This window comes from Nycticebus coucang, chromosome 1 (assembly GCF_027406575.1).
Source record: "Nycticebus coucang isolate mNycCou1 chromosome 1, mNycCou1.pri, whole genome shotgun sequence".
Lineage (NCBI taxonomy): Eukaryota > Metazoa > Chordata > Mammalia > Primates > Lorisidae > Nycticebus > Nycticebus coucang.
The window spans coordinates 99,284,700-99,309,992 of record NC_069780.1 but is presented as its reverse complement, the minus strand read 5'-3'; the positions used below and the strand labels follow the sequence as shown (position 1 = coordinate 99,309,992).

At 40.7% G+C, this 25,293-nt stretch overlaps 1 protein-coding gene across 10 annotated transcripts in view; it reads left to right on the top strand.

The window, feature by feature from the left end:
- TENM3 (teneurin transmembrane protein 3) overlaps positions 1-25,293 on the top strand; it is a 953,923-nt gene that overhangs the window by 495,687 nt on the left and 432,943 nt on the right. For all 10 annotated transcript variants that reach the window (XM_053585025.1, XM_053585092.1, XM_053585086.1 and 7 more), the window contains one exon: positions 12,836-13,142. In XM_053585025.1, the coding sequence (XP_053441000.1) occupies positions 12,911-13,142 (232 nt within the window). In that variant the 5' untranslated portion in view covers positions 12,836-12,910. The remainder of the gene's footprint in view (positions 1-12,835; positions 13,143-25,293) is intronic.

Below are 25,293 nucleotides of genomic sequence, written 5' to 3'. Positions count from 1 at the left end.
ATACATCACCAAGGTATGAAATACAGTGGCAAAAGTCACTTGGCAGGCAATCCATGGGAAACCTAGGAAACGGAATGTGTCTCTGCGCCTGCTGGAGCCCTCGAGCTCACGTGCCCCTTTTGTGGTCAGGAAGAGGATTGGAGAAATCCAAGGTCAGCAGCCATCTGAGAAGGCAACATTTTAATCTACTGCCTTGTCCATTTTAATCCTCTGCCTTGGTTTATAACTACCACTAGGAAGAGCATGGAAAAAAATTAATCAGGCCACTAACTCTGGAGCCTTTGTGTTCCTTCGAGCCTACGTGCCACCCCCGGGGGCTCAAGCTGGATTTTAGCCCCCACCCCCACAGCACCTGCCTGGCTGGTCCATGTCTACTGGCCCATAAAAACTTCTAAAACACTAACGAATTATCCACATATCTACCTTTATAATATAAAACATCCAGGGAATCCAGAATGATAAGGTAGTTGGAAACATGTTTCCTATTTTTGCTTAACTACTGGGCAACTTTTATACAAAGTCATGATATTTTAGTGTATTATACATACGCACTTCAAGGTATGTGACTCAACTTGAAATGTCAAAACATTACATTTCTGTGTGTGCCTGTACCTAGTCAAGCATATTTAGATTCTCTGATACTGCTGTGTTAAAATTTGTTTAAAAACAAACAGTAGGCCAAGGGCATGGTGGCTCCCCCCTGTAATCCCTGCACTCTGGGAGGCCGAGGTGGGAGGACTGCTTGAGTTCAGGAGTTTGAGACTGGCTTGAGTGAAAGTGAGACACCGTCTCTACTAAAAATAGCAAAACTAACCAGGTGGTCATCGTGGCAGGCACCTGTAGTCCCAGCTACGGGGGAGGCTGAGGCATTGGGATCACTTGAGCCCAAGAGTTTGAAGCTGCTATGAGCTATGATGGCACAGTACTCTATTCAGGGTGACAGAGAGAGACTCTGTCTCAAAAACAAAATTAAAATAAAAACAAACAGTAAACATGGAAGAAGAAAAATATTCAAGTGAATCAAGTCCTCCCGAGTGAAGGCTCTGACTGCCTGCTGGGCTGGCTGTCAGGGTGTTGGGCCTGTTTCCCACAAGCATCAGGAAGACCGGCTGCAGACCTGACCCACAGCGTCCACAGCAAGCTAAAAGGAGCTCTTTGCGTCTTTTGGACACATGAGACACTCAGACTGAATTCAGAAGCATTTTGAAACCCTGAAACAACTCTGGAGTTGATCTGTCCTAGAACTCGCCTGCTTCCAGGAGGAAATGGCGTTGGAAATCTGTCCCCATCTCTCTTATCTCCATGGATAGATGCTTTGTTAAGAGAGACACTGGGCTCCAGCCCTGGACCCGAATTTCCCACTCGCCGGGGGTCTGTGAAGAAGGTGCCATTTGGCTGGCTTGGTGTTCTTCATACTGAGATGAAAACTGTCTGGGGGCAGTGGATGGGCTGTATGTTTATTATAGTAATTCTGCCTGTGGGTTACAGAGGCATGAATAACCACAGTTATCCTTTATTCTCCAAATACTTGTGGGTAGTTATCAGGTGGCCACCTAGTCGTTACTAAAATAAACCTGACATAGTTCTCTCAATCTGGAGACTGTTAATCAGTTTTATTGTTTTGCTTGAAAGTTTTTCCAGAGTTTGCCTACTGCTTTCCACTACTAAGACATAAATATTTGGATAACATTACAGATGAAATCATTTTGGAATTTTCAATGTGGGAACTATATTTTTTCCTCATTTGATGTTGTAGCATTTCTGAATAAGCTCATAAAATTTCAAAACTCAAATTCCATTTAAACATTTTAGCAAAATATCAATTTTGTTACAAATGTATAATCCCTGATCTCAGCCTTATGGGACTGAGATTTTCCTCAAGTCAGCTTCCACAGATTACTTAGATTTCAGCCTAATGACATTGGACATTTGTCTTGGACACTGGACAGTGATAATGTTGATTTAATTATAATAGCTGTCCTTTATCAAGTACTCATTATGTTAGGTGCCAGTAAGGGCACTAAATGCTTTAAAGAACTTTATCTCTTTTAATCTTCATAGTATCTCCAAAAGAAAGGTATTGTCATATGCCTTTTAGAGAATTAAAAATAGGAAACTAAGCCTCAGAGAGTATAAGTAACTGTCCAAGGCCATGTGTCACATAAACTAGAAATAGTGGAGCTACACTTTTTTTTTTCCTGTTGCAATTTGTATTAGGATTTTAAAAAGTATGCATTAATTTGGGAAAATTGCTATATTAAAGAACATTTAATTATGGTACAGATATTTCACTCCTTTTACTCGAATCTCTTTTGTATTCTTCAGTACATTATTATTTTATTATAATACAGATTTATGTTTCTTACTAAGTTTATGCCTGATATTTTAAAGATTTTTATTTCAGAATATTAGGAGGTACACATGTTTTGTTTATATACTTTGTTTTTGTACAGATTGAGTCAAAGTTGGAAGTGTGCCCTTCACCAGAGGGTGTGCACTTTACCCATCCCCTACCCCAGTGGGATGTTCATTGAGATTTTGGTCCATACGTGCCCTCAAGTGTTGATCCATTAATCCCAATTTGGTATTGAGTACTTGTGTTTGATTCTTTGCTCTTGTGATGTTTCACATAGAAGAATGGTCTCCAGTTCCCTCCAGGTTGCCACAAGATACTAGATGGCCTTTTTGTATGGCTGAGTAGTGAAGGGAGCCACACTTTAGACATATTTCTGGCTGATCAAAGCCCTCTGCTGGGTTTCCTCCCCAGGTGTATTTTACCAGTTTTCTTAGCTGAAAAATCCAGGGTGTAAGAACTTGTTTTTCAGAATCAGATCTCTGTCTGCCTCTGAGGTCTGTTTCTTCTGAAACTTTAATGGCAACAGGCTTTCTTCAAATGGTGGCACAAACATGAACAAACTTTGAGTTTATATCTCCCCAGATTAACAAGTCCAATGAAAACAACAGGCTCATTCTCAGTAATTTTGTCACATGTCCTGAGACTGATGTGATTGGTCTAAACTAGGTCACAAGTTCATTCCTGAACCAATCTCTGAGATTCTGGGCAGGCATTTTCTGGACCCCAGAATTGGGGTCTTCACTGCCTGAGCCCCTTGAACTGCTTATGAGAGAGGGACATTTGTTAGGGAAATACAGAACATGCAAAGAACCTTAGCACAACTACAATGGCCATGAGGAGGAAGCTTCTCTTCCTCTGGTAACTAAATCACATGAGATGAGAGATAAGCAAAAAGAATCGTGCCCGTGTCCCCCTCTGAATCACACATTATCACAGCAAGGTGTTGTTTATTTGTTCCCTACTTGTCTTTTCCCCAAAGAAGCAGCTCGAGGATGTTTTCAGTATATTTTATTTTCTTGGTCTTGCGTTTTGTACCTTTCTTATCCCTCAGTTGGGTTTCACTTGGTTTTTATTTTTACCTCCCCAAGTCTGTGATCTCTGAAAATGTAATTATCTTGGTATTTTCTTTCTTTTTTTTTTTTTTTGTGGTTTTTTTGGCCAGGGCTGGGTTTGAACCCGCCACCTCCGGCATATGGGACCGGCGCCCTACTCACGGAGCCACAGGTGCTGCCCTTATCTTGGTATTTTCTTTTCTTTTTTTTTTTTTTTTGGCCGGGGCTGGGTTTGAACCCGCCACCTCCGGGCATATGGGACCCGCGCCCTACCCGCTGAGCCACAGGCGCCGCCCTTATCTTGGTATTTTCAATATGACACCTTTTATTGGCTTTGCTAATACTGGATCTGTTGACATCCTCACACTGTTAAACTTGTTGCTGTCATCTCTCTCTCTCTCTCTCTGTTTTATTTCTTTATTTTTATTTTTTAAGTCTCCTTTCTGTTTTAAGGTTTGGAAGTATAGTCCAATGGTTAAGAGTTCAGATGTGGAATTAAACTGAAATATATTCAAATTCTGCTCGGTTACCCCCTGATTCTGTGACCTTGGACAAGTCAATTAACCTCTCTGGGCCTCAGTTCCCTCGTGTGAATATGGAGTTTATAATTCTTATTTAGCCACTTGTTTGAGGATTGAGTGAGGTCGTATATGCAAAGCACCTGCCATATTTTAGCATTCAGTAAATAATCAAGATCGAAATGACTGATTTGTCAAGGAGCTTTCACGTCCCCTCTTAAAGAGAGGACTATGCCCAGTACTCAGGGACATGATAGTCGCTTTGCACTTAAGAAGGGTCCCAGTCACACAGTCTTTCAGCTGTCACTGGTCAGGGGTACTCATCTTTAAGTCACGGTTATGACATAGCAAGCTGTGGTTTTTCAGCCATCTGGAAGGCTTGTTTGTGTTTCTGTCTTTACAGTTGAAGGTCTGAATGTGGGGTTGATGGTACATACTCACAGGTCTCATAGTTTGTCAACTTTTCAAAGAAATTAATGGGACAGGCCAGGTGCAATGACTCACGCCTATAATCTCAGCACTCTAGGAGGCCAAGGTGAGTGGATCCCCTGAACTCAGGAGTTCAAAACTAGCCTGAGCAAGAGCAAGACACTGTCTCTACTAAAATGAGAAAAACTAGCCGGCATGGGGGGAGGAGGCACCTGTAGTCCCAGCCAGTCAAGAGGCCAAGACAGGGGGGATTGCACTTGAGCCCAGGAGTTTGGGGTTGCTGTGAGCTATGACACCATGGCACTGTACCAGGGGTGACAGTGAGACTCTGAGGGAATGAAGGATGGGAGGGAAGAAGGGAGGGAAATGGGAGAGCATAATTTGGGGGTGTGAACCCCAGCCTAGCCTCTGCCAGTTATATGCCTTGAAAATTTCTGTTAATTCTCAAATTTCCTCCTTTGAACACTGATAATAACAGACTTGCTGAAAAATAGACGTGCAGTGTGTGAAATACCTAGTGTGAACAACCGTTTAGTAAGTGCAGCTTGTTATTATTACCGCCTGTGTGAGTGCACCTGGCAGGCCCATTGAGGTGGGCATGTTTTGTTGAAGGTGGAATGGCCTACTTCAATTAGAACAAGGCATCTGGCTTGATATTAAAGTTGCCTAGTGCATATGTGAGGCCATTTGGCTACCCCAGTATCATCTGCATGACGTATAATTGTGTTTCTGACTTTTCCCTCTGAACCAGATAGTACTTGTGGCAACGTTTTCAAAGCCCTGGCTGATGCTGAAGCACAGGTGAATGACGTGGTGGCCTCTGTATGCAGGGTGCTCATTTAAACAGTCCTGGGAGTGCGTAAATAGACATGACGGATATTGGTTGATCCAGGCAGGCAAACAAATTGAAGATACTGTTTACACTTTACCCTAGAGGTCTTCAATCTGGGGAAGCTGCATTTGGCTCAGCTGTATTGGATTCTTAAGTGCCTTTCCCCCATCTTTTCTGAGTAGAGAGATTCTGACTTTCTCCCTGTAGTTGCCTTTCCTGCCAAAGACTACACACTGTATTCATGTATGTTCCTGCCGCCTGCTAAGTGCGCCTTTCCATAATTTTCATCAGAAAAACCAGAGTCACTCTTAATTTCAGGCTGTGTGAGTGAATTGTTTTATTTGTTTTTAAACCATAGAATAGAGTTCCACTTTACTGAATAAATTATCTTTATCCTTATTATCTTTTTCTTTTCTAGTCATTTCTAGTTTCTGTTTCTTTCTACATATAAATATTTTTGAAAGAATTTTTTAATGATTTGATGAGATTTAAGCCACTTTTCTTATAGCCTAAGGCACTGTTCTATATATTTTCCAATTAGAAATCTTCCAGCATTCACATTTATTCAGGAGCTATTTTAGTATACGGTTCCTATGTATTTCATTACCTAAGTTTATGTTTGTTATCTGTGATAAAATGTGGTGCATAGGGGTGGCGCCTGTGGCTCAGTGAGTAGGGCGCCGGCCCCATATGCCGAGGGTGGCGGGTTCAATCCCAGCCCCGGCCAAACTGCAACAACAACAAAAAAAAATAGCCGGGCATTGTGGCGGGCACCTGTAGTCCCAGCTGCTCGGGAGGCTGAGGCAAGAGAATCGCCTAAGCCCAGGAGTTAGAGGTTGCTGTGAGCCGTGTGACGCCACGGCACTCTACCCGAGGGTGGTACAGTGAGACTCTGTTTCTACAAAAAAAAAAAAAAAGTAGTGCATAGTTTTGAATTTTAAAACCATAAGCTTCCTATTTATTAGCTTTAAAATAATTATGTAAATATATCTTTACATACATGAAAATGTTCATAATATGTTAAATAAAACTGTGTTCCAGTATTGTCCCTATTAAATATGTCAAAGCCCACACCTACTCATTTATATACACACACACATATGCAGAGAAAAGGTTGGAAAACGTGAACGCCGAAAGTTTAAGAGAGCAATGTTTTTTGGTTTATCTGCCATTTTTTAGTTTCCACGAGGAACAAGTATGACCAAGCAAGACTTGGGCGTGGGTATTCGTCAGGGCTGTGCCATGGGCCTCCTGTTCCCTCTGCCTCAGCAGCCGCTGCTCAGCTGGCTCCTCTTGCCAGAAGCCTGGCACTGTTCTCAGCTCTTCCTTCTCGCCTTCATTTCCGCCCATCACAGTCATGCCAGGGCCACCTCTAACTGTCTCACGTCCATCTACTTTTCTAACTCAGCACTTCTGCTTCAGGCTCCCTAGTCCAAGCTGTCATTCTCTTGCCTGGACTAATGAAAAAATTTGCCAACAGGTTTTCTTACTTCTGCTCCAGACTTCCTTTCTTCTCTTCTCCACACTTCAGCCAGAGAGATCCTTCTGAACTGAACATCTGATCCATCATGTCGCCTGCCTGTTTAAAACTCTCCAGTGCTGGCGGAACATGAATGACACTGTCTAACCTGTCCTGTGAAGCCTGCATCTTTGGGGAGCCCTGTATACTTTACCTGTAATTCACTGGCCCCAGAGACATTTGGAAAAGTCTAGGCGTATTTTTGCTTGTCATGAATGGGGTGCTCTGGCAGGAAGAGAGCAGAGGACAGGAATGCTGCCAAACAGCCTTCTGCAGGGTGGTCCCTCACAACAAAGGAAGGGCCATACACCTTTCAGATAATTCCCTGGTGTCCAGTGGCCTCCTCACACACCAGTGTTCATCATTGTCCTCCCAGATTCTCAGGAGGGATCCTCCACTCGCCTCCGGGGGACTTTCTGTCCATGCAGCTCTTTTTCCTCCAACACTTTGTCCTGCAGATTCTCATCACCTGTTCTACCAGCCTTGGCTCTATCACTTTAATTTAGGAAGTCCACTGGGCTTTTCCTGAATTCCTCTTCTCTACGTAAGCAGGAGCAAATCAAGGGCTCCATATTGTTTATTTTCCACTTCTCAGGGTTCACTGTCTTTCATTACTTGATGTCAATGGCTTGAAAACCCTTGTTTCAGATATGCTGTCCATTTTGTAGTTGTTGTTATTTTAGACAGGAAGATAAACCCAGTTTCTATTCTTCTAATCCTGGCTGGAAGTAGAAGCTGACTTATTTATTATTGCTCTCATATGTTCTATTTATTGACTGTTGTGTCTGGAGACAGCAGCCTGGGCCTCTTTGCCTTCTGGCCTGGCAGTGAGGCCCGTTTGCTGTCTATGGAGAGTGTATCCTCCTTTGTAAGATTTCCTACTCTGCAAGCTACCTTTCTCTTCCTCAATAAACTCTGTTTCACGCTTGCCTTAAAAAAAAAAAAAAAAAAAAGGAAGCAAGCAACATGCCTAGTTTTAACCTTCTCAACCACCAATTAGATTTATTTTCCTCTGTTTTTTCTCAACCAGCATCTTTTTTGTTATTCCTGGTAGATTCTCCTTTCCCTCTGTTTCCTTTCATGGTTTTGTTTGTATTTTAACTTTGTTCCACAGACTTGATAGTTTCTCTTATATTCTACTATTTGAAACTGTAAGCTCAAATTCTAGTTGTTCTTGATTTTACCACTACCAAAAAAAACACCATAATATGATTTTGATTTTGTACATAATTATTTCCTTTTTTGATTTGTAAATTTGCCTTCGGAAACACAATTTCCTTTAAAATGCACAAAAGCAATTTATTTCCTTGTTTATTCAATTGACTTTATTCTAGCTATTTAATAAAGGAAATGCTTTGAAATTCTTATGGTATGCAAAGTTGTATTTACTGTTTGATTAACATAACTAGTAATAAATCATAAATAGTAATTCATACTTTTTAGGGAAAGTATGGATTGTGAATAACAAAAGGCAAAAGTATCTTGGTGTTGTATAAAAAGAACTTACTTTAGATCTGTAATCTGAAATGTGTTGGGGGTAAATTAGTGTTTCTCTGAGTCTGCTTATTTTTTTTGGGGGGGGGCGGTGTGAGCTTTTCCAAACTATAATAAAATAGGAAGACAATCTATGTAGAAGATATTTAAGGTAGCATGTAAGGATCTGTAATTCTTATAGAAAAAAATGGAAGCATGAGTGAGTTTGACCAACAGGTTATTTAATCATTTGGGTTTGGATATTTGTTTTTATTTCAGCCACTATTTAAATACATAAGCTCATGGAAATTTATAACTATAATTGATTTTAGGGATGTTTGTTATAGGCTTGACAAATTGTAATCATTGGTATTAAAGGTTTTAAAGACTTCAATTAAAATCAAGTTACCTTCTAAAGATTAAATCAATTAAAATCGGGCGGCGCCTGTGGCTCAGTCGGTAACACAGGGGGAGTAAAGGATAAGATCATACTGAGTCTAGTGCCTGTAAGTCAGGATTGGCCTGCCTCCTCATTCTCGCATTCATTCAAATACTTTGCAAATTATTGAGAAAAAAAAACAAATAACCAAGTAATCAAGTTTTCAGTCTTGAAAACCAGCTGTTATTTCCAGAGGAATGCTGTGGTTAGCAACTGAGTCATTTTTCAAGGAGCTAATAAGAATTAACCACATCAGTCTGATATAGCTGTGTACTCGCTGTAGCTAGTTCAATCAAAAGTTTTTGGTCAACTTTCTTCCTAATAGCTTTTATTTTTCAAAGGCTTTGCCCACTGATGCGGCTAATGTCCTGTTCATTAAACGCTTTCTGCTGAATATGCAGGCAGTGACACTCTTCCTTGTGTGGGTCTGCATCAAAGTGCTTCGACAATTTAGCACTACTTAAGAGGCTGCATTTCTTAACCTTCTCGTCTTAAGCCTCGAATGGACGAGATAACACAGTAAACTGCTTTTTGAAGTCACATTGAACCCATTGACTTTCATCAATGAAGCATATCAGTAGTTGCAAACATTACAGTATAGATTAAACCCTTGAAGAGTTTCAACTATGTACAGAAATGAAAAGACAAATACAAAGGACTTTAGTTGCTCAGAGTCTCTAAGATCAAATTGCCCCTGCCTTTGATAGTATATTCAAATACTGCATCTTGACTTATCACGACACTGTAGAATTGTTTCACAAATAAGGAAAACTCAGATATGTGGTGCTACAGATGTTCTCTAATGCTCAAAAACCCCCCAAATTATCTTTTCATTACTAGTGTATTAACATTTAATTGGTACTGACTTATAAACTTTAGTAACATTGCCACTGAATTCTGTCTTTAATTGTGATGATGTATGTTCATGTTAGCATATTAAAGAACTTCGTGATGATCTAATTTTCAAGATTATAAAGTTATAGCATGAAAACTATACTCTTTACTGAGAATACTTTCTACATTCATAGATACAAAGTGTGTGTGTTTGGGGGGGGGTGTGTGTGCAAAGAGAACGGAAAGATGTATGGCCTAACTCAGAGGTTCACAAACTTTTCCTGTACAGAGCCACACACCTTAAGGTCTCTGTGTTAGGTTCCTGTGGCTACAATAACAAACTACCCAGACGTGGTGGCTTAAAACAACAGATAGTTATTCTGTCAGTTCTGCAGCAAGAAGTATGAGATCTCAAGAAGTGTGAGAGCACGGTGTCGGCAGGGCCATGCTCCTTTGAGACTCTGGGGAAGAGTCTTCTCTGTGACTCTCTCCTAACTTCTAGGGGTTTCTCCTGGCTTCTATGTCTGTTGGCACCCTTAGTTCCCTTGGCTTACAGCTACATCACCCCAAGCTCTGTCTCTGTTCTCACTTGATCTTCTTTCCTCTGTGTCTGTGTGTGTCTAAAACTCCCTTTCCTGTCTCTTACAAAGACAGGAGCCCCCTGCCAATCCAGTAGGCCTCATCTTAACTGGATTCCATTGGCGAAGACCTATTTCCAAAGAAGATCACATTCATAGGTACCAGGAGTTAACATTTCAACATATCTTTCTGGAAGACATGATTCAACCCACTGTAGCTTCTGCTGCAGCCACTCAACTGTAACTTTGTAGGATGAACATGGCCAAGGACAAACAAATGCATGTGCTGTGTGCCAGTAAAACTTGATTTATGAAACACGTGGTAGATCAGATTTGACTGGCAGACCTGGTCTGACTAATTGAAGCAAAACAGCAGCAGAAGAAAAGTAATTACAACAACAATTTAACCCTACTTCAATTGATTCATTTTTAAAGTACAAAAATGCATCTGTATGTGTATGTAGAGCAACACATTATAAAATAGGTGGCAACTAAAGGTGAGAAATGAAGCTTTTATAATGATTTTAAATCTCAAATTTTACTACTAAAAATGCTGGAATTATATTTTTTCTGGTCAGTTAAAAACTTTCTGGTGATCATTTGGTTTTGAGGGTCTGTATGGCTTTTCCTCCAAAAAAATCGAGGATATTTTGGAAACACAATTCCCCTTGAACTTGGACTTATTATTATTATTATTATTTTACTTTGTCACCCTTGGTAGAGTGCTGTGGCATCACAGCTTGCAACCTCCAGCTCTTGGGCTTAAGCGATTCTCTTCCCTCAGCCTCCCAAGTAGCTGGGACTATAGGTGCCTGCCGCAATGTCCAGCTATTTTTTGTTTGTTTGTTTGTTGTTGGTACAGTTTGGCCGGGGGCTGGTTTGAACTCACCACCCTTGATATATGAGGCTGGCGCTCTACTCACTGAGCCACAGGTGCCGCCCTGAACTTGGACATATTATTAGAAATGATACAACTGTTTCCCTCGCTAACTGTATTCTTTATTCTTTCTTTGTTCTGAGCACCTAAATGATAGCCTTATAATAAATAGTAGTCATGCAGGTAAATGTTTATCTAAAGTAACTTCCCTTTGTTGGAATAAAAAGTGTGAATTGGTGTGTTGTTTTAATCCTGTTGTATAAAAATAATCTCTATTACTGTGCCTTGAAATTATTTATTCTCTTAAATTGAAAGGAAAAATACAATATGAGAAATTAGATTTCTACTGAGAGCTGTTGGAAGAATTTGTCAAGAGTAAAGAATCAGAAAGGGTCATGAAAAATACTAGTTTTTTTAATCTGATTTATAGAAAAGAAGAAAAAGGTAGGGAAATCAAGATATGGTCCAATGCCACACTAAAATATCAGCAACTACTTTGAATAGCAGAGAAACGTGGAAGCCATTGTGAAGGAAACCCTTTTCTAGCACTATGGGCAGGGGAAGGTGTGGTTTTGTTAAAGGCATAGCAGGGAGAAGCCATCCAGATCTTTCTGGAACTCTGCAATTATTCCAGCCCAGGACACAGCACCTTTTCGTAGCTGGATGGAAGCAGGAGATGGAAAGTGACAGGTGTACTTGCAATGTTACAGAGAAAGAGTCAAGAGATGTCGAGAACTTCATCGCGAGTTTGACATGGGAGACAGTCACTGCAAAGTTGGAAGTGCATCAAAGAGCCCCGTGATGTGTTGATTGGTAGCGAGCGATGGGTAGAGAGGCTGTTCCAGAGAAGACCTTCCTCTTGTGGAAGAAAACAGTGTCTAAGTGGAAGTCATAGCCCTAAGGTGTGGAGCCCAGGAGAAGATCTGGAGCTGCTGGGAACCACTGATTTCAAATTGATTATAGAATCCCTCAAATAAAAAGCGAATTGAGGAAAGGAGTCAGGTGAGAGGAATATACTGGGGGCTGAAGACAGAGCCTTCAGGGACCGTCAGATTAAAAGCCTGGCCAGCTCTCTAGAACATTTCTGCCCACCCTTTCTAGGGTCAGTTCAGCAAATTCAGGAAATAAAAGACTTGCTAAGCAAAGAAGCACATTCTTCCTGGCTCCTTCTAACTTATTCTTGCTAGTGGCAGTTGGAGAAAACTAAGCCATCAAATTAGCCACTTGAATTGCCTTAAATATCAGGATAACACTGATTAAATTCATTTGCTAGAGAGGAAATGCATTTTAAGCAGAGGGGTTTGGGAGGAAGAGGACAAGCCTTTTCCATAATTCAAGACATTCAGGTCCTTAAAACACGAGAATTAGCCCTCAGAAGGACAAGTCTTTGTATAAAATTATAAAACATTCAGTGCATTTGACTAAGTTGCAGTTCCAAGAAGCTCCCAGTTTGGTCTTGCTTTTTAAAAAAATAGAAACAACAACAACAACAAAATAAAAAACCAGACAGCATTAAGTTTTCACAAGAAACAGAAAGAGAATTTCTTTGTGAATGGAGAAAATGCTTCTAGAGAAAACTTTTCCATTGTGGAAAGTTTACCCCATTCTCAAAGCCAATTTTTAGCTGGTTTCTGTAGTGAAATTTGAACCTGAACTTATTATTTTTTGTTTAATATTAATGGGAAAAAATCAGATACAGTAGGTTAAACAAACCCACATAGCAGTGATCAGTGGAAAGTGTGCCTCACCTCTTGGTGATACAGAATATCTTCCACTGACTTCCCAAGTATTAATTCCTTGTTGAAAGCAAGTTTCCTGGATAGACAATACTATCATTCTTCACCACTCTCCAGCTCCAGAAGGCTAGAGAGTCGTCAGTTTTTAGATGAATGTTGTGCTGACATCATGCAAACCTCTTATCTTTGCAGAGAGGCCGATGAGCATTGAACCTTGAGCCTATTTGGTAACAAGCAGGCCCGATGTGCCCACAGAGGGAATGAAGTATGGATGTGAAAGAACGGAGGCCCTACTGCTCCCTGACCAAGAGCAGACGCGAGAAAGAACGGCGGTATACAAATTCCTCAGCAGACAATGAGGAGTGTAGGGTCCCCACGCAGAAGTCTTACAGCTCCAGTGAAACCTTGAAAGCTTTTGATCATGATTCCTCGAGGCTGCTTTATGGGAACAGAGTAAAAGATTTGGTTCACAGAGAAGCAGACGAATACACTAGACAAGGTAAGTAATGGTCTCAGCGCGGCAAGGTGCCCTCAGGTATCGCTAACCTGTAGGTGGCCCATTTTTCCCCCTCTAAGGTAACATGATTATTTTCTGATTCTGATGTTCTATCCGCTGATGTGACTTTGGAGATATTAGATGATCATAGAGTTAGGTCATCCAGAGTAGAGGTGGAAAACCACCACACTGGCCTCCAGACACAGGTGCCCACACATGCAGAGCATCATTCCAATGTGCCATATTTCCTGTGTGAGGTTTATAATTCATGGCCAAAGTGTGCATGAACTCGAAAGTCTAGTCCAGTGTTTTTCAACCTTTATTATCTCACGGCACACTTGAACTTACAGTTGAACTTCCATGGTACACTTAAATGATGTTGATCCAAAAAAAGAGAGAGAGAGAGATAAAAATAAAAGAATATACTTACTGTGCTTTGAAATTATTTCCAAAATAATTTAACGAATGACTTTAAAAAATTTTTGTGACACACCTAAGATCCACTCCCAGCACATAGATTGAAAATAACTGCTCTAAGTCTCTTGGGCTCTCTTTTTATTGAAGGGACCCACAAACATTTTTTAGTTAACCAGTGCAAGAACAGTTTGGTGGGGAAACTCATCTTTCCCTCCTAAGAAACAAAGATTATTATTCTCGATTATTTCATGATCCATCCAGCCCTGCTGTTGGCCTCTGCCTAATTTACACAAGAAACTGCCATGGAAAGACAGTCCCATTTTCTTTCTTTTCTTTCTTCTTTTTTTTTTTCTTGAGACAGAGTCTCACTCTGTCACCCTGGTTAGAGTCAAGCCTCTCACCTCAGCCTTCCAAGTAGCTGGAACTAAAGGTACCTGCCACCATGCCAAGCTCTTTTTCTATTTTTAGTAGAAACAGGGACGTGCTCTTGCCCGGGCTGGTCTTGAACTACTGAGCTCAGGTAATCCTCTGGCCTTGGCCTCCCAGAGTGCTGGGATTACAGGCACGAGCCACCAGGTCCGGCCTGAAAGTTTCCCATTTTCTTTTTCCAAGCAAGTATATTAAGGTTACATCTAAAACATTCACATATGAGTATTTGTGAAACATTTTTACACTCTGGTTTTTTACCTGTATATCCTACCAGTGGAATAATGACTTCTGTAAGTTCACAACCAGAAACAGCTTACTTCGTATTAGTTGCTTGAGATGTGGGCAAGATTACTACTACTAAAAAAAAAAAAAAAAAAATCCTCTTACATTTGCAATGTGTAACACAATTTACTTAGAATTTAGCATCCCTGGGCGGCGCCTGTGGCTCAGTCGGTAAGGCGCCGGCCCCATATACTGAGGGTGGCGGGTTCAAACCCGGCCCTGGCTGAACTGCAACCAAAAAAAAAAAAAAAAATAGCTGGGCGTTGTGGCGGGCGCCTGTAGTCCCAGCTACTCTGGAGGCTGAGGCAAGAGAATCACTTAAGCCCAGGAGTTGGAGGTTGCTGTGAGCTATGTGATGCCATGGCACTTTACCGAGGGCCATAAAGTGAGACTCTGTCTCTACAAAAAAAAAAGAAAGAAAGAATTTAGCATCCCTTTGCTAATTTAATCTGAAAATGGGGAAAAATAAATTAGACTTTAATAATAAAGAATATATCCAATCACCTTATAGGCAGTGTGACTAACGGTTCTGATATTAGACAGGAACACATTTAAGAAAAAGTGATAATGCAATAAATCGTTCAGAAGTTTGGAAATTTTCCATGATTCTTTTCTTCCCTGCGTTGTGCACAGGGCCAATCTAACTAGATTGAAATCGTATTCACTCACCCAAAGCAGTTTGCATCAAAGATAACTCATTGAATTTGCTAAGGAGAGAGATTTTTTCCCCCTTTACAGCATGCCTGGCTAATGACTGGTGTCAAATTTTCTGGAAAGGGACAAAAAAAGTAACATCTTAAAGCCATTTTTAGGGGACATATAGAACACTTACCCGAGATATGTACTATTGTTTTTTTGTTTGTTTGTTTGTTTTTCAGGGTAAAGGAATGTATTCTTTGAACAGACAGATATTAGATATTTTCCCTCCAAAAAGTTGAATCAATTTCAACTTCGATATGTACTATTGTTAAGTCAGGGGGCTTTAGATGATTGTGAAATGTCTTATAATTCTGAACCCAATTCTGTTTATTTTATATTATCTGTACAACTGAAATAGGTCCTCAATGGACAGCTTTCCTCAATTTTAAAAAATTTGATCAGAACTGAATGTGAAGGCATGCCTTTTGTAACAAAAATAACTTTATTACCCTATGGGGGTGGGGAATAAACCTCAATCCTTACAGTGCGGAATACCATTAGGAAGAAAAAGCACACGTGGTGGGCGGAGTGGCGAGGCTGGGCCACGCCCCAGGTGAGCGTTTGGTTTGGGCCGTGTGGAGGGTGCTCCCCTCCCGGGCAGCCTTGGCAGATGGCCCCGTGACGCCGTCTGCGGAATCCCTGACACTGAAGTTCTTAGGGGACAGAAGAGCTCCGGGCCAGTCCGGGCCTGCAGAACGTCCAGGGGCGGAGGACAGCGAGAGTCGGGAGGCCGCTGGGGGAAGAGGGCCTGAGACCAGGCTGCGGAGCAGAACGGGGCAGGCAAGGCCACCGCCGTAGGGAAGCTGCTGCAGTTCACTTGACAAATTCCTAAATTGGAATTTATTAAAAACGGAAACGGAAGAGCCCGCTAATGCCTCCTGTCTCTTTACCGCGCCTCTGTGTGCTAAGCAGGTGCGTGCATGGACCCCCGGGGAGGTGGGTCCCAAGATTATCCTGTCACATGTTGAGCATTTGAGGCTGGACAGCTCAGAGGTCACCTGGCTCATGGGAGCTGAGCTGGGATTTGAACCCAGGTCCCTCTCCCCCCGACACTCAGGTCCCTTATAATTTCCTGTGCAGCTGCCAAAGTGGAAAATAGGCAATTGAGTATAATAATTGGCCAATGGTTTATTAGAGTTTTAGTCAATCTTGGGATTAGAATGAGGAGGGCAGGTGGAAGTGGTGGCTCACGCCTGTAATCCCAGTGCTCTGGGAGCCCCAGGTGGGAGGCTTGCTTGAGCTCAGGAGTTTGAGACCCGCCTGAGCAAGAAGACCTTGTCTCTACTAAAACTAGCCGGGCATGGTGGTGGGTGCCTATAGTCCCAGCTACTCTGGAGGCTGAGGCAGGAGGATCACTTGGGCCTGGGAGTTTGAGGTTACTGTGAGCTGTAACGCCTGCGGCACTCTACCCAGGGTGACAGAATGAGAAAAGGTCTAAAATATATAAAATAAAATAGTGATGGCATGGTTGGTGAGAAGTGAGCAAACTCGGGCCATACCTAGAAAGTAAAATACACCACGATTTTAATAATTGGGCAGATGAGGAGGTGAGCCAGGGAAGCCTGCCCATTCTTTTTCTTTCTTGTGGTTTGAAGTGGGGAGTGTTCAGAGCAGGAGAGATGAGAATAAAGGAAATTCTGCTATCAGATTATGTTTTTCTTGAGCAAGCACAATGCAAAGTCCTTCTAGCCTTTCATTTTCTTCGAACCTGACAAGCGTCAGTTTTTCCTCCCTGACTGTTATGCTGCAGGATTAATTATTTAATTGACAAAATGTGCTTCCTGCCACAGCTCTTGACATCATCCACATAATAAAAATGAAAGACTGAAAATATTAATAGTAGCCAAAATGTCTTTGAAACAGTTCCAAAGAATCGTGCTAATGTGGCTTGTCCATGGAGTTTTTAAACTGTGTCAGACCCACAGCTGCTTACTCCTCAGGGGACGCGGGAAGAGGCAGCATTGGCTGGAAGGACAAGGGGTAAACCGAGACCCCATTCGTGCAACAACATGGAGAATTCAAATCGAGAAATAGGATGTTTTTATTTTTATTGGCCAATTTGATGTCTCATTATCAAACCTGATTTTAATTATTTTTTATGGCTTTACTGACTGACAGGCGATTGCTGATAATTACATGTTATGTTTAGATCTTGTAAACCTGGGGATGATTTTATTTTCACAGGGATGTGTAATTTGGCTGGGTCTCTTGTAGATCTCTTTCTCTCTCTTTTTAAATCTCTTCATGTGGTTTATTGATGATGTAGACAGTTGCCCTCCATAGGTGGAATGGGGTTAGGGTAACAATCCTCATTTTGCATTCTTGGATACTAGAATGCCTATCAGCTCCAACAAGGAATGCTGGCCAGGAGGATGAACATTGAGAAGAAGTGATTTCTAAAACTAAGAATAACGTCTGTTCCACTGAACTATACGCCTGCAAAGAACCACCTTTGAGACAGTTCTAACCCAAAGTGTTCAAAGAGTTCGTCAATGTGGGGGTTGAGAGTTTCTGAAATTTCCAATGAAAATTCTATTTATGATGTATTTGTAACATGGCAATGGAGAAGAAGGTTGTCTGTTTTGAAATTTGAAAGACAGGATTACATCTATGTTTATACATAACTGAAATCAAAATAGGAAATAAATTTACAAAGAAGGGAAAGGAAGTAGGAAGGCAGGTTGACCAAGACAGGCACCGACTGATTTCCAAGAGGGGCTCACCTATGGTCTTCCCTGGCAGCAGGACTCCACTCCCAGAAACTCCTCCTTTGCCTATTTGGAACTTGCCTTCTCTCTCTCTCTCTCTTTTTGGTGAAAGAGAGTCTCACTCTGTCCCTGAGGTAGAGTGCTATGGCTCCATGGCTCACAACAACCTTAAATTCCTAGGCTCTAGCAATCCTCCTCCCCCAGCCTCCTGAGTAGTTGGGACTACAGGCACCCACCACCATGCCCAGATAGTTTTTCTATTTTTAGTAGAGACGGGGTCTTGCTCTTGCTCAGGCTGGTCTTGAACCTCTGAACTCAAGAGATCCTCCTGCCTCAGCCTCCCAGAGTGCTGGGATTACCAGCAGGGCCCACCACAACCAGCTTCTTCTCTTCATTCTTGACATCATCAGATGTGCTCAGCAGTCCCCAGCCTCCTTGAGAGTAGCTTATGCTTCTCATCTCATTCCAGTGCTGGTCCAAGGCCACCAGGTGTCATTGGGGGACTCTACTGGGGAGGAGGGAGAGAGAGAGAAGAGGGACCCTGATTCCTCACTGCTATACCTCGCTGGTGAGCTGCAGCCTAAGCACACGTCCGCCTTTTATACCGACTTTGCACGTGCCTCGTATCGCTCTCTCCTGTGAAGAAACAGAGGGCATGAGAGGAGCAGTCTGACTTTTCCAGTAAGTGTGTGTTCAGGATCCTGGCACCTGGTGCTTGAATGGTGGCTTGAATGCTGATGTCTCATCCCCTCATCTCTCAGCTGACTCTTCCCCTCTTCTGAGCTGAGCAGTGATTGAGGATACACATAAGATCTGTACCCTACTAAGATCCCAGGCGACCAAGTAGATGCACATGCTTTTCCCTCTAGACCAGATGAGAGCCTGGAATGGGGTAAAGGCATCAGGTAAAGACTAAAAGAACACTGTGGCTTGGTGGTTCCTGGGGAGGCCACCCTGCCTCTCTCATGGACCCTACTCGTCGCCTGTAGGAGCAACTGGCTTCCTCGGCCCCTTAGGAGCGGGGTGCACCTAAACAGATGCACTCTCTGCTCTGATACCATGCAAGTGCCAGCTGAGGACACCAGGAGCAGAAATGCTTGTCCCAGTTTTGAACAGGACTTCCCATCCTTTCGTATGGTTCCCAGGAAATCACCATGTTTGATGGCACTCAGCATGTGTGAAGTGGGAAAGGAGGCAACACAAATATTAATAGATGAGGAACCTCTTAAATATAAGATGAATATGAGCAGTGGAGACAAAAGAAGACAACCTGAACAAAAATAACCAAAACAGATCATTCTAATAAAAGCCAATGTAGAAATTCAAGAACACAGCCTGAGCAAGAGCAAGACGCCATCACTACTAAAGATAGAAAAACTAGCTGGGCATGGTGGTGGGCGCCTGTAGTCCCAACTACTCGGGACGCTGAGGCCGGAAGATCACCTGGACCCAGGAGTTTGAGGTTGCTGTGAGCTATAATGTTGCCATGGCACTCTACCCAGGGTGATAGAGTGAGACTCTGTCAAGAAAGAGAACGGGAAAGAAAGGAAAAGAATTCAAGAACAGTATCAATTTTAAAAAGCAACAGCAACAACAACAAAAAACGAAAACCAAATACTAGAAGGAAAAAGCTGTGGTTGGTTTAGATTCTTCTCTGCGTCCCTGTGTCTGCAGAGGTAAAGATGTCCCTCCCTCTAGTACAGGAAGGACAGCTCTTGACTGAGGAGAAGAGGGACAGGAAGGTGAGAGTGGCCTTCCTGCTTCTGGTATTTTCTCAGAGGCAAGGTGCCTTATTTGGGGGTAGCGAGCCCTGACCCCATTAGTATCACCATCTCTCAGAGTGGATGAACGATGTGTAGGGAACACAGAGATTCAGAGACAGTGTCAACAACGCACACCATGTTAGAATGCACTCAAGAGGAAATCATGACAGAGTCGGCATCGCGACTGTGACAAGGAGAGGAGCAGCCATGAGAAATCACCTCTGCAGCATGTGCATGCAGCTAAATTTCAGGGGTGAGTGTCGCAGACCTGTGTAGGAACCACCGCAAGAAAAACCTCGGGCCTGTCTGAACGCATTTGCCTGTGTCAGCAAAATCCAGTGTTTGGAGGAAAGTGGTAGAAAGTCAAAGTGTTCAAAATCTCATCTCATCTGAGGAGGGAGGAGGCAAGCAATCATGAAATGGAGCTTTGTGGGAATAATTGCTATCTTGTATTCATGTACCAATGAAAAACAAGTATTTGAATATGAATGTATGGAAGGTAGTCGTTAGTAGAAGGAGAAAAGCACAATAGACCTACCTAATTAGCAGGCGAAAGGGAATGAAGGAATAGTAATCTGACCGGTTTAACAAAAACAGCTCCCAGGGAAAAGAAGAAACAAGTAAAACCATGAATAATCATAAAACAAAATGGAAGGGTGAAAATCTACTATATTACAAATTACCTGAAATGTAAATGTACGGAATTTTGACATAAACAATTCAATTGGTTCATAAAAATTATTGGCACTTACACGTATAAGAAATATACTGAAAATGGTAAAAAAAAAAAAAATGGTTGACAATAAAGACATATCAGGTAAACAAACAGAATGAAACCAGGAAAGGCAGTATTAGTATCAGGAAAGGTGACTAAAAATTTATGATTAACGCCTGTAGTCCCAGCTACTCGGGGGGCTGAGGCAAGAGAATCATGTAAGCCCAGGAGTTGGAGGTTGCTGTGAGCTGTGTGAGGCCATGGCACTCTACCGAGGGCCATAAAGTGAGACTCTGTCTCTATAAAAAAAAAAAAAATTTATGATTAAAAATTCTAAGCAGTAGGATAAGGATCATTAAATAAATAATGAAAGACTCACTGTGTGGAAGGGGGAATGTCTTAAAATGCATACATTAAACAATATAGTGGCTACATTATAAAGCAAAAACTTAGGGGAAAAACGTCGTTAAAACATTTGTGGTGCTTATTTTGATTCACTTACTTCAGAATCATACAGATATAAAAGACAAAAAATAAGACAGCAATTATATAATTTTAACCAAAAGTTTTAGCTAAGATATATATGCAGAAATTTATACCTTTCAGATGGAAGTGAAGCAATTCTTTATATACCTGTGAAATAGTTGAAGATATCAATTATGTGTTCAGTTGGCCATAAAAAGAAACAAAACATTCAGAAAAGCAGAGATTTCCTAAACCAAAACATTTGATCATAAAGTTTGGTAAAATCAGAAATACATAGCAGAGATAAACAAAAACACCTGTCTCCCACGTATTATGATGTCTCTTGACTATGACAAAAAGCAACAGAAAGCAGCGCAAAGAAAATTCTGCTTCCAAAGTTCATGGGAGGCAGTGAAAGCCACAATCATAGGAAAAATAGACTGTTCAGGGATATATTTAAAGAGTAAAGACCAAGAAAAATGAATTTACTCTGTAAAACTTTTACTACACAGATATGTTCCTCATTTCAGGAAAATAACTAAAGAAAGCAAGAGAAACTAGATAAAACTTAATTCTTTATCTTTCTTTTTTTTTTATTGTTGGGGATTCATTGAGAGTACAAAAAGCCAGGTTACACGGATTGCATTTGTTAGGTAAAGTCCCTCTTGCAATCATGTCTTGCCCCCCAAAGGTGGGGCACACACCAAGACCCCAGCCCCCTCCCTACTTCCCTCTTTCTGCTCTTCCTTTCCCCACCCTTCCCTCCTTAACAAGAAAGCTAATTCTTGAAAATACGAATAAAATGGAAAGTCCTTCATAATCCTGATTAAGCAATAATGAGAACAAAAATAAGGAGAGATTAACAACTAAAAGGGACTATTCTAAGCAATAAATTTGAAAAATCTACAGGAATTTATTATTTCTCAGAAAATATGATTAACCCCAAATGATTTCAGAACATGGAGAAAACTTGTCAAAAGTAATTATCTCAGAAGAGATTAGAAAGGTGATTAAAAGAGGGACTATTTAAAAGGGCCAAATAGCTTCCTAGGTAGATTTGACATAACCTTCAGAAGACAACGAAATCTAATATTTAAAAAGCTATTCAACACCACACATATACACATCAAAAAAAAAAAAGCAGCATAAAACTTCATATTATGAAATTGGAATCTGGCATAACCTCAGTAATAAAATTTGACTAAAACAGTATAAAACAGAAGCTGTATAGACCAAAATTTATTTCTCAAATACAGGTGTAAAAGTTGTAAATAACCATTTGCATTTAAGAATCCTCAATGTATAAAAAGAATAATATGTAGACCAAATTAATAACCAAATTAATTATAATAATAACTTGCTGATAATGCAAGTATTTTTTAGTGTTGGAAATCTATTAAAATAATTAGATTACATCTTTTTGTATTAAACTGGATGGAAATGGAACACAAGAATGGAGAAGCAAGAATCCTGTGTACTCAGTTCTGATATGAGGACAATTGATGACCAATACACAATAGGGGGGTGCAGGGACAGAGAAGGAGGGGGGGTGGTCACAGGGTGTGACACATCTCTTGGGGATGAGTCACAATTATAAGAGGGACTTTACCTAAAAAATGCCATCAGTGTAACCTGGTTCTTTGTACCTTTAATGAATCCCCAACAATAAAAAAAAAGAAAAGATGATGTAAAGCCTCATAAAAAAAATGAAAGTAAAACAAAAAGAAAAAGCACTTTAAGATGATCATTCACAAAATTAAACAGCATTCTAAGAGGTGAGATTTTAGGACATTTCAGTTAAAATCAGGAACATAAGAAAGCTTCATCTGTTCTCTCATTACTATTTAAAACTGTTTTAGACATTTTGGCAATTGCAATAAGAAAAGAAAGTTAAACAATTGATATATATTTTGGAAAAAGTTAACATCAGCACTTTTGTTAAATATATGATTGCAAAATGCAATCATTTTGCATTTTGTTAAATATATTTGTTAAATATATGATTGCAAAATGCAATGCAAACACATGCAAAAATCGTATGTCATTTGAAGGGAATTTGATAGCTGGATGAATACAAGATAAAAATATAACTTAATAGTTGAGAGTGTGGGTTCTGGATCCAGAAGACCCAGATTTGAGTCCTGCCTCTGCCGTTCATTAGCTGACTGGTAGGTTACCTAATCTTGGTGAAGTAACTAGCTTAGACAATTTTTTTCCCGTTCTCTGTGCCTCAGTTTTCTCATATGTAGATTGTGCTATAGCTTTTTGAGGATAAAATGAGTAAACTGCCTAGGACATTAGCATATAGATAGAGGTTGCATATTATTAAGCAACTGCAATAATTATTAAGCAAAAACTGGCTAAATTTAGAAGTCAGGAAATAAATCCCATCACAAAGACAGCAAACACTATCAAATTATTTGGAATAAGTTTCGCAAGCATGGTATGGGACCTAACAGAAAGGGACCTTTAAAATACTATTGAAAAACATGAAGCAAAATCTGAATAAACAGAAATACAGTCCACAGCTTTGGACGAGAAGACTGATACTGTAATAATACCAATTCTCCCAAAATGAATGCATAGAACTCAAGGCTATTAAATAAAATTCCCCATGGGTTTGGGTTAATCTTAATTGAATCTTGTAATTTACTTGGAAGAAAAAATGTCTGATAATAGTGAAAAACATATTTATAAGTCACATAGTGAGGGTAAAATGGCCTTAATATATATGTATTTTAAAATGCTATGAAGCTGCTGTAATCACATCTATATAATATTGGCATGAATAAAGACAAGTAGATCAGCAGAATAGACTAAAACTTCATAAATAGACCCTAGTATACAGGGAAATTCAATATAAAACAAAAAATGGTTTTCTGTTCAGTGGGATTTGATAAATGGTGCTGGCACAACTGGTTATCCATCTGGAAGCACATAAAATTGGACCCATATCTCCCAGCATATTCAAAAATAAATGAAGATGGATTAAAGACAAATGTAAAAAATAAAGCAATAAGAATTCTAGAAGTTAATTTGGGAGACTGAGTAAGATAGGAATGACTTGAGCCGTGAGTAGCAGAAAGCTCCAAAAACAGTCGCTCAAACATCTAAGGGAATTATTTTCTTACAAAACAAGAGGTCCAGAGATAGGCTACCTAGACAACTATATGTTTTTGCTCCACTATCCTTAGCATGAGCCTTTTGTCCCATCCCCCCGTGGTTGCTTTGGTTTATATTCCCTTTGGGATAAGAGTGAATGCAAGGGTGAGAAGGCTTTCTCTATATTGGACTAGTTCATTGTATTCCTCTGAGACTTTTTCTTCTCCTCCACACACGACCATGCTTACCTGTACTAGGAGAGGAAAGATTTACTGTTTTTGCTTTCCAGTTCTTATATCAGAAATATGGAGGAAGTCCACCCACCCTGTCCCAGCAACTCCATGTACACCCCAAGAGCGGGGGGAGACCATTCTAATGAAAACAGAAAACCCAGATGAAAAGACAGGCATAAATGATGATTTTTAAAAATTCAATACCTTTTATATGTACATTAAAATTCCCAGAAACAAAACCATTATATTGGAAGATATAATCCATGGGACATAGATGTATATTTATATGTATAATATACTGAGTAACCTGTACAGATAAAACCAGAAAGATAGACAACCCCATGGGAAAATGGCTTGCACAACAGTTCACAGAAGAGAAATTCAAGTGGTCAGAAAGCAGCCAAGAAGGCATATTGGTGAGGACGTGAACAACTGGGACTTTCCTACAAGGCTGAGGGGAAAGGGAAGTGTAAAATGGCACAGCTGCTTTGGAAACTGGCGCTTTCTTATATACAGTTAAAAATAACATCTCCTTAACCCAGAATTCATCTCTAAGAATTTACTCAAAACACATAAAATCTTAGGTTCATAACAGCTTTATTCATAACATGCCCAAACTGGAATCTCCCAGGGAATGGTTTTAATCCATTTTAGTATATTTGTACCATAGTCTAGGAGTTGGCAAGACAAAAGAATGAACTACTGATATGTGCAACAGCATGGAAGACTCTGAAAAACATTCTGTTAAGCTAAAGGATCCAGAGGAAATGCTGCATGACTCCACTCACGTAAAGTTCAAGAACAGACAAAACTAATCTGTGAAAGCAATCAGAACGATGGTTGCCCTTGGGGATGGGATTAACAGGGCGCAGGAGAACTATGTGGATGTGAGGAGATGCCCCCTGTCTTGTTTGGGGTCCTGGTGGATACGTTTGTTAAAACACATGGAGGGTGGCGCCTGTGGCTCAAGGAGGAGGGCACCAGTCCCATATGCCGGAGGTGGTGGGTTCAAACCCAGACCTGGCCAAAAAAAAATCTCATGGAAATGCCCATTTTTGATCTGCATATTTCACTGCACATGAAATTTACCTAAGTGGTAGTAATAAAACAAAAGCAAAAATAGACATGTCCAAATAACCGTAGATGAGTATAGAAAGTTTTAGGTTTGTATTTTTTCTTTCATTCAGCTTCAGCCTGGGTGAGGTTCATATGGTGCTGGGGGCAGAGTCACACTGTCTTTACTGAACCATAACCACAATCTTCTCTTAAAAACAACCTCTGCTGTCGTTGCACTATAATGTTTTGCTGAATAAAGTCATTTTGCCCGTTAAGATAATAGCA